Genomic DNA, 13,863 nt, shown 5'->3' with positions numbered 1-13,863 from the left:
CATTCATACCTGGTGGCTCGTTGTCAGCTTTTATTGTCCGGGTTTCTGGCTCTTTTTTATCAATTCAGTCAGGACAGCTGTCGCGACGTCATCTACGCATCTGCTAGAGGTCACGTCAGACCTATACTCGCTTCTATATCTTGCTGGTCGAGGAGATCTGCCTCTGTTGATTATCTGCCTGCGTGTGCTTTTAAGCTGATACTTCGGCATCATGTCTGACAAGCTTACTCGGTGAGTCTGCTTTCTGAAATCTTTTGTATGCTTAGGAACTGAGTACTAATTGCTTCTATATAGTATTGCTATTGTCAATAGTGACAAAGTGAGTTACTTCGTTCACCCGCGAGATGCTATATCGTGGCCGCGTCGCATTTGCTTACCCTGATACTTTCTGTCCTACAGTGCAAACCGAAGGTATGATTGAAATCGAGATCGTGCTCTCATATCTACAGCATGGCTGATCGTCATAGAAATGTCGCCAAGAGTGTAAAAAGTCATGCCCCGTCGTCCGTACCGGAAAGCTCTGTATTGAAGTGACGCCGGAATCCAAGATCGCCTTCATCTCGGAACGCCTTTGCATCGGTTGCGGTATCTGTCCTAAGAAATGTCCTTTCGGTGCCATCCACATTATCAACTTGCCCACAAACTTGGAAACCGAGGTCACCCACCGTTATTCGGCCAACAGCTTCAAGCTTCACCGTCTTCCTATGCCTCGTCCCGGTCAGGTCCTTGGTCTTGTTGGAACAAACGGTATCGGAAAGAGTACCGCTTTGAAGATTCTTAGCGGCAAGTTGAAGCCCAATCTCGGACGCTACGACAACCCTCCCGATTGGGAAGAGATTTTGAGATATTTCCGTGGTTCGGAGCTGCAGAGTACGTATACTGCCGAATCACAAGGGTTCTGGAGAACTGTTCTATGGTTTCTAACTTTCATAGACTACTTTACCAAGGTCCTGGAAGACAATCTGAAGGCCGTGGTGAAGCCCCAGTATGTCGACCAGATTCCTCGGGCTGTGAAGGGCCCAGTCAAGAACGTTGGGGACCTCATCAAGGCTCGCTCTCAGATGGACAACATGGAGCGCATCATGGATGCTCTTGGTATGGCCTTTGGATGAACATAACCATTAAGTCATCGAAACTGACTTGTTTTGTAGAACTTAGACAGGTACAGGACCGCGACATTGACCACTTGTCTGGTGGTGAACTTCAACGTTTCGCTATTGGTCTTGTTTGTGTGCAAAAGGCCGACGTGTAAGGACTACCGCGAAATGCTCCTATCCCGCTCTCACTAATGGAAAACTGTAGGTACATGTTTGACGAGCCGTCTTCCTACCTCGATGTTAAACAGCGTTTGGCGGCAGCCCGCTCTATTCGTGAGCTTCTGCGCCCTGATGACTACGTCATTGTTGTCGAGCACGATTTGTCTGTCCTTGACTACCTTTCCGACTTCGTCTGTGTGCTCTACGGTAGACCTGCTGTCTACGGTGTGGTTACACTTCCTTCTTCTGTCCGTGAAGGTATCAATATCTTCCTGGATGGTCACATCCCTACCGAGAACCTTCGGTTCCGCGAGGAGTCTCTGACTTTCCGTCTGGCTGAGGCTGGTGATGACTTCATGGTTGACAAGGCCCGTGCTTTCACCTACCCGAGCATGGAGAAGACTCTTGGCAATTTCCACCTGAAGATCGACTCTGGTTCATTCACCGACTCCGAAATCATTGTCATGATGGGTGAGAACGGAACTGGCAAGACTACTTTCTGTAGAATGCTCGCTGGTGCCGAGAAGCCTGACGGCAACGTCAGCATGCCCCGCATGCACATCAGCATGAAGCCTCAGAAGATCACACCCAAGTTCCAGGGTACCGTGCGTCAGCTCTTCTTCAAGCGTATTAAGGCTGCTTTCCTTTCGCCTCAGTTCCAGACCGATGTCTACAAGCCCCTCAAGATCGATGACTTCATCGACCAGGAAGTTCAGAACCTGTCTGGTGGTGAATTGCAACGTGTTGCTATTGTCCTTGCCCTCGGAATGCCGGCCGATATCTACGTGATCGACGAGCCTAGCGCCTACCTTGACTCCGAACAGCGTATCGTCGCTGCCAGAGTCATCAAGCGTTTCATCATGCACACCAAGAAGACCGCTTTTATTGTCGAGCACGATTTCATCATGGCTACCTATCTCGCTGACCGTGTCATTGTCTTTGACGGCAAGCCGTCTGTTGACGCGCACGCCAATACCCCCGAGTCTCTGGTCACTGGTTGCAACACTTTCTTGAGAAACCTAGATGTCACCTTCCGTCGTGATCCCAACAGTTACCGTCCTCGTATCAACAAGTACAACAGTCAGATGGACCAGGAGCAGAAGTTGGCTGGCAACTTCGTAAGTCACCCGAACCCAATCCGTGCAAATTTATTTTACATCATGCTAACATGTTTCACCTTTAGTACTTCTTGGAGGAAGAGAGTTGAAAAGGTCATCCCAGGCAAACATAATCGCAACCATCACAGGGACGATGGTCGCGACGCTGACCAGCGGCGACGTCGTCGTCAATGGAAAACCCTTCGTTTAGTGGCGTTATTCGGCGTTCCTGGGGTCTCGCGTCGCCGCAGCCGTGGCGTGTGCCTCGTTGGCGATGCAGCTGGTGCTTCGGATGAGGAGGAGGATGACGACGACGACGACAATGCTGAGTAGGGACAGTTGGTTCATCTGTTCCCGGTTCACACTTCGCTGTGTTCACATGTCGTCATCCATCTTCGTCCCTTCTGATGCCCCATATCCGCGCTCCCTGTTGGTCCAGTCATCCTATCTTCGTTGTAAGCAGAATGCAGTCGACTTGGGCCAACATGGGTTTTACTGGGTATTGGCGTGCTTGGCTGGCGTGATTGATCATATTCGGAGTTGGGTCTCTCAAAATTCTTCGATGATGTTATGATATGTATAGATGGTCCCATGGCCAAATGTTCTCAGATTCAGTGAAGACAAAAGGTAGCTGGGAAATGGTCAAGTTAGGTGGCCACTGTCATAGATCTCAGGTAGCATATATAAGCTATTTGGTACTCCACCGTTTAACTCTTTTCTATTAATGACTAGTGGGATTATCTTGCAGGTATGGTGTTGGATAGTATGAGTGGTGAAGTGCCAGCTAAATATATTATTCATGCTAATCGTCCTGAACATTCTCAGTGCTCAACCTGGAATTGACATGTATCCCACGCATCAACCAGCGGTACTTATATATATCTCGGCTATATCGCGTAGTATCAAGCAGGGAAACATAAATACGATCCATGGCATAACTACTCAAAGAGTACGACTACGACCTGTGCCTCTCATATGGAAGCAGATACATACGCTATGTAGTCAAGCTCATCAAGATAGAAATGCCGAGCTCCAATCCAACCAGGTATTGTAGGATTACCAATACACAGCTGCGTACATCAACCGACTAGTCCTCCTCGATTTCTCCCTCTTCGCTGCCCGAGTGCACAGCCTTTTCTTCTTTCTCGGCTTCCTCCGCGGCAGGAGTTGGTTCTTGACGCTCCCTGTCCCTCTTAGAACCGCGGCTACGGTCTCGCTCGCGACTTTCGCGTCGGTGGCGCTTCGCAGAGCGGCTGGCGACGCTTTCTGTATCGCTGTCTCTCCGGCGCCTCCGGTCGTTGCTGACGGTGCTTCGTGTGTCCGCACCGTAATCCAGCTCATCCCGACTTCCACGGGGATCACCGCGAGTGCGATAGAGTCTTTCGCGCTCTTCTTCCCGATCCCTTCGTTCACGATCATAGTGGCTCAGAGACCGAGAGCTGCGCTCTCGATCCCAATCCCGATCGCGGTAACGGTCTCGGTCCTTCTCTCTCTCGCGATCCCTGTCACGGTCCCGATCGCCGCGCTTTTCGCGGATCGGAGACAAGCCGCTGACTTTTCTGTAGGACCGCTCGCGGTCAGCCTGAGCTTTACGACGGTCTGCTTCGTAGGCGTCGGGCTCAGGTGTGCGAGAGAGACGACTGGGAGGGCCTCGTCTCTCGCCTCTACGGTGATCGCGATCGTAATGTTCTCGCCGACTTCCGCGATCTCTTTCTCGATCGCGCTCCCGCTCCCTGTCCACGTCCTCCTCTTTCTCCTTCAGCCGGCGGATGAACTTGTCAAAAGCCACTTGGCGAAGCTCATCTGATTCAATCGCCTTGTATTCCTCCAGTTTCTCGATCCTCGGACGCACTTGGTCCCAAGTGTCGGTTGGGCGTATAGGAGGTTCTAGACGTTTCATCCGCGAGCGCAAGGCATCTATAGCACGTCGCTGATGACGATCCGCGGCATGCTTCTCCTCCTCGCTTCTCCTGATAGCTTTCTCTTTGATGCGATCAAAGAGGAGCTGGAGTATGTCAGAATCGAGGTCCGCCGTGCGGCGGTCGGAAAGCATGATAGACTGAAACTCTTCAAACGTGGTCTTCGGCGTGACCTCATAGCGTTTATCCTAAGAGCAACATGTTAGTGAATCCGTTCAAGGAAACAGGGTGTAAGGGTCTTACATCGAGAACATCCAACACGTCATTCCGTGGCCCCCGCAGCGATCGTTCCTCTTCTTCCACCATGTCCCAAAAAAGATCCAAAGGAGAAGAACCCGAGTTACCTAGCATTGCAAGGTAGCGTGGATCCTCATGAATCAACGGGTAGATGTTCATCCACTTGCTGCCAGCTTTGATCTTGCCTTGCGCTTTCAGTTCCTTCAAGAGCTCGATGAAGTTCTCACGAGCATGGCGTTCTTTTCTCGCCTTTGCTGCCTTCTGCTGTTGACGCGCATCATTGAATGTCCGCTCAAGTGACTTGATGTGGTTTTCAAAAGCGGTCAAAATATCCGACTTGCTCAGGGTTTTGAACTTATCATCGCTTTGAATCTTGTCATTAGACTGGATTATAGCCTGTGCTTCCGACCACCGCGTGTAAGGCTCCAGGTTCAAAGAATTCAAGATATTGACCAGCTCATCGAGCGCAGCCCTGCGCCGCGCAGCCTCCTGATCCACATGCTCCTTCTTCAGTTCGAGTATATATTCCTCGAAGAGCTGCCGCCTTTCGTTCTCATCGTTGGTGGACCTGAAGATCGTCTCGCCTTCGATAATCGGGCGGATTGTCTTCCAGCGGCTATAGTGCTTGATCTCAGGATGGCTTTTCAGCATAGTATTAAAGTCGGTTCTGAGCTTAGCAAATCTTTCCTTGGCTCGATCCTTCTCCTGCATGCGGAGCTCGGCCGCGTACTTCTCAAAAGCTGCCTTTCGGTCTCTGGGGTCCTTCAAAGCACGGTATTGAGGATCTTTGATAGTTGCCCGCATCGTCTGCTCCCATGACCAGTCAGCCTGAACGTTGTGGCGCTTGAGCATCTTCATAAAAGCATTCTCAGCTTCTTCAAGGGAACTATACTCTGGCTCCGCTTGCGCAGTTCCCAGTGCCGGAGCGGCCGAAATTCCATTGACATCCATGGAGCCGTAACCACCGCGCCGGTCGCCATAGCCTCGGTCATAATCGTCGCGGTCACGCTGTTGTGGATGTGAGGGAAACGAGCTGACTCCGCCTGCGACAAACGTTGGGGCCCTGCGCGCAAAAACTGGTTAATCCCTGGCGGCACATTTAAGCAACAGGAGATTACTTACGCTACAGGGGCCGGCTGAGGTGCTTGAACCTGCGCCAAAGCATTTTTGTAAACATCTGGCATCTCCCAAGTGCTTTGCTTAGTTTCCGTGTTGTACCAGTATTTCCGTCCACCCTCAGCAGTATATTCTTTCCATGGCTGATTGGCTAGAGCTCGCTGTGAACGTAAGGAAAGTATTAGTACAAAGATGAGCACAGCGAGACTCGGAATAGCAAACAAACCTCGACAGGAGTCATCAATTCGACGGGCTTCTGCCACTGCGTAGCTTTGGTCTGAACATTGTAATAATACACTCTGCCGTCGGCATTGCGCGCCTCCTGCCACAGAGGCGGTGCAGCTGCTGGTCCAGTCATGGGATTCATGATGTTTGATGAGCAAATGTTCCCGAGGAAGGAAAGCTGCTCTGCAATGGATAAAGATCCTGATGCGCGGAAAATGTAGTTGACGGGTGAAGCTCTGCCGTTAGTTTCCCTTGTCTAGTGAAGGCGGTTTGTTATGTTTGCATCGGGTCCCTAAACACTCTCTTATCATATTCATTGCCAGAATCGGGCATTAAATAACACTGGAAAATGGTCACTTCAGCTCTACAATACTAATTGAGCGACATCTATTCGAGTTGCTCGGCTTTCTAGTTATTTGAGACAATTGTTGCCAGTGACGCGCGAGCATGTGCTTTCGTTATGCCGAGTCTTGATATCCCTGGAGAATTCCTGAGACATGCTGTGCTAGATACAGTCGTCCCACATGCTTCAAATATAGATCTGGAGGCTGCTCTGGCAAAAGCCTTGGAAGGAGGCGCCGACGATCTATCTTCTGTACTATCCTTAATACCTCAGCGGTCACTCCTGTTCTTCGGTATGCAGAAAGACAACCTCCTGATCGGACTCCTGTCTCTTACTCATGTAAAGTATCACAGATGAATTTTGCACCGCGTGTATCGTTCTCAGATTGTCCGATTGCTCGCGGGCGAGCTTGAAACATCACCTTCCAAACCTTGAAGTCAAGCTTGACGTTTTTGCCGTTGACCCCGCCGAGGCAGTGTCTGAGAATCCGACACCTACGAGGGACCTAATATTCTCAGGGGTTGTAAGTGGGCAGGAGGAACCACTGGTAGTCGTGAATGAGTTTGAAGGGGAGGCAGGGAGCGGCAATCATGCGTATGTGATCTGGAGTATTGAGACGTTCCTCAGTAAGTTCCTCGATGTCTGGCACTCTAGTTGCGTGTTTTACTGACTGACCTATTCAGGACGGCCTCGCGTACGGATCCAACACCCTTCGCTTATCTTCATAGCCTCAGCCAGTCTCGATCAGAGTGACAGTCAGCAACAAGTGTCTCCTGACGATGACTATCTTCCTCCGCTGGTTCCTGCTTCGACAAATATCCTGCAACCTTTGTCAACAGATAAAGCGTTGAACAAAATTGACCCTTTCCTACCAGCATCCAGGCTTCTACGAGTCGTACCTGCGCAATACAGCGAAGACCCTATATACAATGTCCAGCAACGATCAGGTCATCCAATCCGTGTGGTTCCTGCAGCCAGCGCCAGGATACGGTACTCTCGACTGAACTCATTTTCTGGGCGACCTACGACAATCGCAAGTCTGGATTTTGAGGTCACTCCATTTCTTACCTGCGATGTGTTATTTGACAAAGCCGAACTTCGGTTATCGGATGGGAAGATTGAAACATTATCTGAAGATCCCGGGCTCAAACCACCGATCATATGTCGCCCAAGGGACGATGTGACTCTAATCTATAAATTGACACCCGAGTACAGCCAGGATTCGAGTCCCTCGACCACCGTGTTGGTCAGCGTCTTGGATATATCCCTAGAGGCAGTCATCCAAGTATCAGCAGAATGCCATCCACGAATTCTCATGCAGTGGAGGACAAACATTGACTTCTCCATGATCTTGAATCCAACTTTCGGTGGTCCTAGTCAAGCCTTGCAACGGAGTAACCGCCCAGCAAGTCTTTCTGTGGCGCCAAATCAAGCGAACGTCCTAGCCGGTGGTCCTGCTCCCAGCCGGAGCTCCTTGAGAGACAGAGCCTCTTCGATCACAGACATGGGAGTCACGATCTCGTTCACTGGTCCTAGCAAGGTTGAAGTTGGCAAGCCATTCTCCTGGGATGTGTTTATCGTCAACCGATCCACGAGCGCGCGTAAATTCGCCATGATTGCCATTCCTCGCAGGAAACGAGCAGATCCGAGAGGTCATGTAGCTAGGCCTTCTTCGTCATCTATCTCGAGTCGGAAAGAGGATGGGGTCGCAGAAGCAGTGACGGACGACAACATAGTCCATGCGATGCAAAAGAGCGTGGCGGGCCAAGAAGCTGAGCTCGTATGCCTCAGCACGGAAATACGCATTGGGTATGTCTCCTTCTGAATGCCTATTTCATAAGAAGATGCCTGACTAACTCATAAAATAGCCCTCTTCCACCGGGCACGTGTTATTCAACCGAGTTGAAACTGCTTCCCCTTGCAGTAGGGCCTCTTCACTTGGAAGCCGTTCGCCTTGTGGACGCCCATTCGAACGAAACCACGGATATCCGAGATCTTCCGGACATAGTAGCGTTTGATCGAAAGGGTGTACCGTATGCAGCATAGATTACTTGTCTTCTTAAGGGCGCCTCGAGCGCCCGATCTGTAAATGGACTCTCTCCAAGACAGAGTAGGCCAAGTAGCCAGACAAATGCATATTATACCATATACCCTAATTTGTGGCTCCTATATTTTCTAAATTGACATTAATGTCTGACATTCTACCACCTGCTACTGCCTGATTATCATCAATTAGCGGACTTCACACTCAATCGGAAGCAAATATAGTGATGATGTAGACTATGATTGTGTATAATAGCGGGGAACTGGGGGCTGGCTTATGACGGCGGCAAGGCGCACACTAGACGAAAGGCTAATTGATCATTTGTGGGCGGGCGATAAGGATCATGCGGATGCCTTATGAAACCCCCGTTGGATCATTGCATGCAGTTCAGCAGTCTGGAGTCTTCTCCTTCAGACCAGGTGGATATGCTCCATAGTTCATCCACTTCGTCTGTGTCCATCATTTGTTCATCCGTGGAATACATGCTACTGACGTGACCGAGCGCTAGATATCTTATTTTTAAAGGGCCTGTGTTGCCCGTTTTTCCCTGCCACCTTGCCCCCAGTCCCCATACTTTGCGTCATACCGTCGCTCAAGACCGCCGACCGGAAAACTTGTCTTCGATCTCTTTCCATCAAGGATATACCACGACTTTTCCTATCTCAGTTTGCTCCACAATGTTTTCCCAAGCGCGTCGAAGAATTTTGGATGGACTTAACAGAAGATATATCTATGGACGACTGGTATGTAGCCACGATAACGCACAACTCTCCCCATTCCAAACGCTGCTTCTTTCCGGGCAACTTCCGAAGGGGTCCTTTCATTCTGTGCGTTCAATGTTGCGATCTGCACTGACTCCTGCTTGCTCTTCTTGTAGCCTTTGCTACATACGATAATCTTTCTCATCGAGATGGCGGTTGCAATGCGCCTTGCGGCCAAATTTAACTCCTACTATGCGGACCGGCCTGGTAAGGCTCAATCAAAGACCTGTGCGGACGCGTTGCATTTCACTAACTTGACGCTTTATGCATAGTTCTAACCACAATGGTCACCAACGCGGTACGAACCTGTCGAAAGCCTCTGGATTTGCCTGCTTTCGTTTTCGTAGTTCACGACTAACGAAGAGTCTGATCTAGGTGCTTGGTGGTATCGCAGATACGGTGGCCCAGTTGATCACAGCCTTTAAGGCCCGTTCGACAGTACGAACTAGGCAAGACGGTGATCTCATCTCGATCGAGATCCACGAGATGGACAAGGAACGACCGCCACCAGTGGGAGAGCTGGGACATGCGAAGCACATTCCTCCTCCGTTTGATTTCGAACGTCTCACCCGATTCATGTCTTACGGTTTCTTCATGGCGCCTATACAATTCAAGTGGTTCGGCTTCTTGTCCCGAGCATTTCCACTGACCAAAAAGAGCCCGACGCTGCCGGCTTTGAAGCGTGTTGCTGTTGATCAGCTCATGTTCGCTCCTTTCGGTATGGACATCCCTTAGCTTTCGAGATAAGAGCTTAGCTGATGGATTTGATAAAGGTCTTGCGTGCTTCTTCACGTTCATGACTGTCGCGGAGGGTGGAGGCAAAAGAGCGTTGACTCGCAAGTTCCAGGATGTCTACGTACCGACCCTGAAGGCAAACTACGTCTTGTGGCCTGCTGTGCAGATCCTCAACTTCCGAGTAGTGCCAATTCAATTCCAGATTGTAAGTGATGGGATCTCCATGTCGATATGTATGGTGCTAACCGTTACGTGTCACAGCCATTTGTATCTACCGTCGGTATCGCTTGGACCGCATACCTGTCGTTGACCAACTCGGCTGAGGAAGAATAGACGAAACACAGCGGCGGTATTGGTCTGTTTTTGCTTTCTTCGACCATATATCCCTCATTGCTCTTCTCTTTTTCTGTGGTTACCTGGCGTTGTAAATGCGTGGGGGACTTTTACTTTCTTGCTTCTATGGACAATGGTGTACAGGTCAATCTTTCGGAAACTCAAAAGGTCAATTCTCGTTCTCATAAATCATCATGATCCAAAGAGCAAATCATATGAACTATCCAAAACGGCCAATCCTTCCATGTCTCCTTAAACTGCACGACTCGGACGGATGTTCTGTAGATCAAGGTCCTACCTCATGCAACTCCAATAATTCCCCTCATCTCCAACAGAGTATTGAATGTTTATTTATAGACCCACCAGCGAATAACTACGGGAAATATGCAAGTTAGGCCTATTTGCACCCGAGGCTATCGAGAATTCTCAGGCACGATGTTCTACCAGGCCCGGAGCCTTCCGTCATCGATCCTGGATACTGACATCAGTCCCGCATCAGCCCGAAGGTGAGCGAATCTCTCACCGGAAGCCCCACCACAGTCGAGCTTAACAAACAATGCCAACTACCCCGCCGTCGGACCGAAGTTGATCGAAGAAAGCTCACCGTGAGCATATTAGGACAGGAGTTTTCAGTCTCTACTTTGTCTGTTTGTGATAACCAAAGGTATACTCGTCGTGCTCCTCGTTCTCCTCGTTCTCCAGGCCCCATTAGCTGACCCGGCCCACAATCTGATAGAAACACCATACACAATGTCTCTCACCAACAAGCTTGCTATCACAGACGTCGACCTCAAGGACAAGCGTGTCCTGATCCGGGTACGTTGTGCTGAAACCGCATTCCATGAGCTAATCGACGATTGACTTCCGCGAGAGAACCATGCATTAAGTGCGCATTGGCTAACATGTCCCCCGTGCCTGGCAGGTCGACTTCAACGTCCCTCTCAATGAGAAGAAGGAGGTCACCAACCCCCAACGTATCGTCGGTGCTCTGCCCACCATCAAGTATGCCATCGAGCAGGGCGCCAAGGCCGTCGTCCTCATGTCCCACCTTGGCCGTCCGGATGGCAAGAAGAACCCCAAGTACAGCCTGAAGCCTGTTGTTCCTGAGCTGGAGAAGCTGCTCGGCAAGAGCGTCATTTTCACTGAGGACTGCGTTGGCAAGGAGGTGGAGGAGACCGTCAACAAGGCCTCGGGCGGTCAGGTCATTCTGCTTGAGAACCTGCGTTTCCACCCCGAGGAGGAAGGTAGCTACAAGGACGAGGAGGGCAAGAAGGTCAAGGCCGACAAGGAGAAGGTTGCCGAGTTCCGCAAGGGCCTGACTGCCCTGGGTGACATCTACATCAGTAAGCATGGGATTTCTTGCTTGGTCTGAATGAACTATGAAGCTAACAATTGGTTCCAGACGATGCGTTCGGAACTGCCCACCGTGCCCACAGCTCGATGGTCGGTGTTGACCTGCCCCAGAAGGCCTCCGGCTTCCTCGTGAAGAAGGAGCTCGAGTACTTCGCCAAGGCTCTTGAGAGCCCCTCGCGCCCGTTCCTGGCCATCCTTGGTGGTTCCAAGGTCTCCGACAAGATCCAGCTGATCGACAACCTGCTGCCCAAGGTCAACAGCCTGATCATCACCGGTGGCATGGCCTTCACCTTCAAGAAGACCCTGGAGAACGTCAAGATCGGCAACAGTCTGTTCGACGAGGCCGGCAGCAAGACCGTCGGCGATATCATCGAGAAGGCCAAGAAGAACAACGTCAAGATTGTGCTGCCTGTCGACTACATCACGGCGGATAAGTTCGCCGCCGACGCCAAGACCGGCTATGCCACCGACGAGGAAGGCATTCCCGACGGCTACATGGGCCTGGATGTTGGCGACAAGAGTGTCGAGCTGTATAAGAAGACCATTGCTGAGGCCAAGACCATCCTCTGGAACGGTCCTCCTGGTGTCTTCGAGATGGACCCCTTCGCCAACGGTACCAAGCAGACTCTGGATGCTGCTGTTGAAGCCGCCAAGAACGGCGCGATCGTCATCATCGGTGGTGGTGACACCGCTACTGTTGCGGCCAAGTACGGTGCTGAGGAGAAGCTCAGCCACGTCTCCACCGGTGGTGGTGCCTCGCTGGAGCTTCTGGAGGGCAAGGAGCTGCCCGGTGTTGCTGCCCTGTCAAGTAAGTAAACGAAAGAATAATGTCTTGAATCAAAAGCGAACTTCTGCCTTCATGAAGATCTTCAGAAGCGGGAGGCGAGCACTCTATGAATATAATGTATAAAGCCACGAGTTAATCAGAAATGAAAGAGTATTCGAATCAAGAAAGTTTCTGATATAGTGGTCTGATAGATACGAGCGCCAAGTTGTGATTGATGGCCATGGTAGCAGCACGTGTAAATCACACGCGTCATGACAGTTGGACGACAGTTCCATCTCATTCATTAATTGTAAATAAATAGGAGACATGTAGAGCATCGATACACCGGTCGCCCATTCACTGCGGCCTTGTCGTGCAGACGTTGCACCATATAACCCTCAAGCCGATATACCCTAACCGCGTAGTTGACAGCTTTCGAGGCAGGAATAGTCATTTGAGCCTGACCAGTACGCGAAGCTTCCATCAGTCAATTCTCGTCCGTACCGCATGCAGCCTTACGTTCAGTAAAGTCCGCCGCAGGATCATGTCGGTGCAACCGGTATCACTCTCGCAAATCCGTGACGCGCTAATGGACACTAATGGGATGCTTCGACCTTTTTGAGTTCCTCTCTATAGTGCGAACCGCATCGTCAGTAACGGTGGCTTGAACGTAACAGATGGAGCATGACGTGACGTTGCATGGTAGAAACCAACGCCCATCCTCCCAGCAACGAGGGAAAGCAAGCTTTGACAGCGCCGTGAGCAAACGTACTTCAACTGCTTTGAGAAATCCTCTGCCGCATCATCATCGTCCCAGCTCTCCTCCCACAGATGGACGTTGTTTCCGTTTGCTTGTTCGGTTTCCTCTTGAGGCCAGTCTAATGCTCATCTGTCAGCAGTAGCTCGTCGTTGCAGTGCGAGAGTACCCCGCCTTCCCTTGAGCGGGCAGGACAGGCGCTCACCTTCGACCGGGAAATCTTCGAATTCATCGTCTTCCTCTAGTACGGTGGGCTTCTGCTGTGTGGGCTGTTCGGAGGTTTCGGGCTTATCCTGTGTCTGTGTTGTGTTCGACATGGCGGCGTTGTGTGAGAGAGAAATGAAACCGGTTAGGAGTGAGAAATTGGGTCGATGTGTTTCCCTGATGTGAAAAGGAAATTTTATAAATACTAGACAGGCCAAGAAGGTGCTCAATGAGGTAGGTCAATATGGTTGAGAGATAGTTAGTCTGTTCACCTAGATGAGGTATCTGGACGAGGTCGGTCAAAGGCGGCGGTGATCTGCGTTGGCCTCAGGCCAAAACGCTGTGAGCAACGTGGAGGAGACCCTAACTAACGAGGTTGTGTCTATCACCCCTCTACGCTGTAGCCTACAGAACACGGACACAACTTAATTTTAACAAGGCTACCTCCAGTCTAATGATTACTGTGTTCTGTGTTTTTATCTCACTGACCACAAAATGATCATTGTGACCATACAGAAAGGTTTGAGGCTTAGTTCATGAGGCTGAGGCTCTCGGGCTTAACGGAAGATGAACGAGAGCCTCAAATGCATCAATGAGCTTGCTAGCTAGAATGGTGCGTTGTCGATGATAGACATGAGATCTCACATATATAGTAGGAGATAGCGAATGATCCGTTAAACTGTTGATGATGGAATACCTATCAGACGGATACTTGGA

The 13,863-nt window shown here is 50.6% G+C and overlaps 6 protein-coding genes across 6 annotated transcripts; 4 read left to right on the top strand and 2 right to left on the bottom strand.

Annotated features, from left to right (window-relative positions):
• Positions 1–211: 211 nt before the first annotated feature.
• Positions 212–2,686, top strand: ALT_8221 (ATP-binding cassette domain-containing protein; the record flags this gene model as incomplete). Its single annotated transcript, XM_089600385.1, has 7 exons — positions 212–231; positions 295–319; positions 400–411; positions 468–870; positions 934–1,095; positions 1,152–1,248; positions 1,303–2,686. The coding sequence occupies 7 exons, from the start codon at positions 212–214 to the stop codon at positions 2,684–2,686; spliced, it is 2,103 nt and encodes a 700-aa protein (XP_089455278.1).
• A 754-nt stretch (positions 2,687–3,440) lies between these two features.
• ALT_8220 (snoRNA-splicing protein PRP40) lies at positions 3,441–5,992 on the bottom strand (the record flags this gene model as incomplete). Its single annotated transcript, XM_033561617.2, has 4 exons — positions 3,441–4,460; positions 4,516–5,572; positions 5,632–5,786; positions 5,852–5,992. 4 exons carry the CDS (start codon positions 5,990–5,992, stop codon positions 3,441–3,443), a joined length of 2,373 nt encoding a protein of 790 aa, XP_033417508.2.
• A 318-nt stretch (positions 5,993–6,310) lies between these two features.
• ALT_8219 (TRAPP trafficking subunit Trs65 domain-containing protein) lies at positions 6,311–8,239 on the top strand (the record flags this gene model as incomplete). The annotated part of the gene is made up of 4 exons (XM_089600384.1): positions 6,311–6,519; positions 6,578–6,819; positions 6,877–8,002; positions 8,062–8,239. 4 exons carry the CDS (start codon positions 6,311–6,313, stop codon positions 8,237–8,239), a joined length of 1,755 nt encoding a protein of 584 aa, XP_089455277.1.
• A 908-nt stretch (positions 8,240–9,147) lies between these two features.
• Positions 9,148–10,066, top strand: ALT_8218 (Mpv17/PMP22 family protein; the record flags this gene model as incomplete). The annotated part of the gene is made up of 5 exons (XM_033561615.2): positions 9,148–9,205; positions 9,271–9,296; positions 9,374–9,716; positions 9,772–9,938; positions 9,995–10,066. 5 exons carry the CDS (start codon positions 9,148–9,150, stop codon positions 10,064–10,066), a joined length of 666 nt encoding a protein of 221 aa, XP_033417506.1.
• A 750-nt stretch (positions 10,067–10,816) lies between these two features.
• Positions 10,817–12,235, top strand: pgkA (phosphoglycerate kinase pgkA; the record flags this gene model as incomplete). Its single annotated transcript, XM_033561614.2, has 3 exons — positions 10,817–10,882; positions 10,989–11,409; positions 11,469–12,235. The coding sequence occupies 3 exons, from the start codon at positions 10,817–10,819 to the stop codon at positions 12,233–12,235; spliced, it is 1,254 nt and encodes a 417-aa protein (XP_033417505.2).
• A 580-nt stretch (positions 12,236–12,815) lies between these two features.
• On the bottom strand, positions 12,816–13,259 carry ALT_8216 (proteasome regulatory particle lid subunit SEM1; the record flags this gene model as incomplete). The annotated part of the gene is made up of 2 exons (XM_033561613.2): positions 12,816–13,063; positions 13,148–13,259. The coding sequence occupies 2 exons, from the start codon at positions 13,257–13,259 to the stop codon at positions 12,816–12,818; spliced, it is 360 nt and encodes a 119-aa protein (XP_033417504.2).
• Between the last annotated feature and the right edge of the window lie 604 nt (positions 13,260–13,863).

This window comes from Aspergillus lentulus (genome assembly GCF_001445615.1).
Source record: "Aspergillus lentulus DNA, contig: Alt16, strain: IFM 54703, whole genome shotgun sequence".
Taxonomy (NCBI): Eukaryota; Fungi; Ascomycota; class Eurotiomycetes; order Eurotiales; family Aspergillaceae; genus Aspergillus; species Aspergillus lentulus.
Note: the sequence above shows the minus strand (reverse complement) of the source record. Positions and strands in the feature narration are given on the sequence as shown.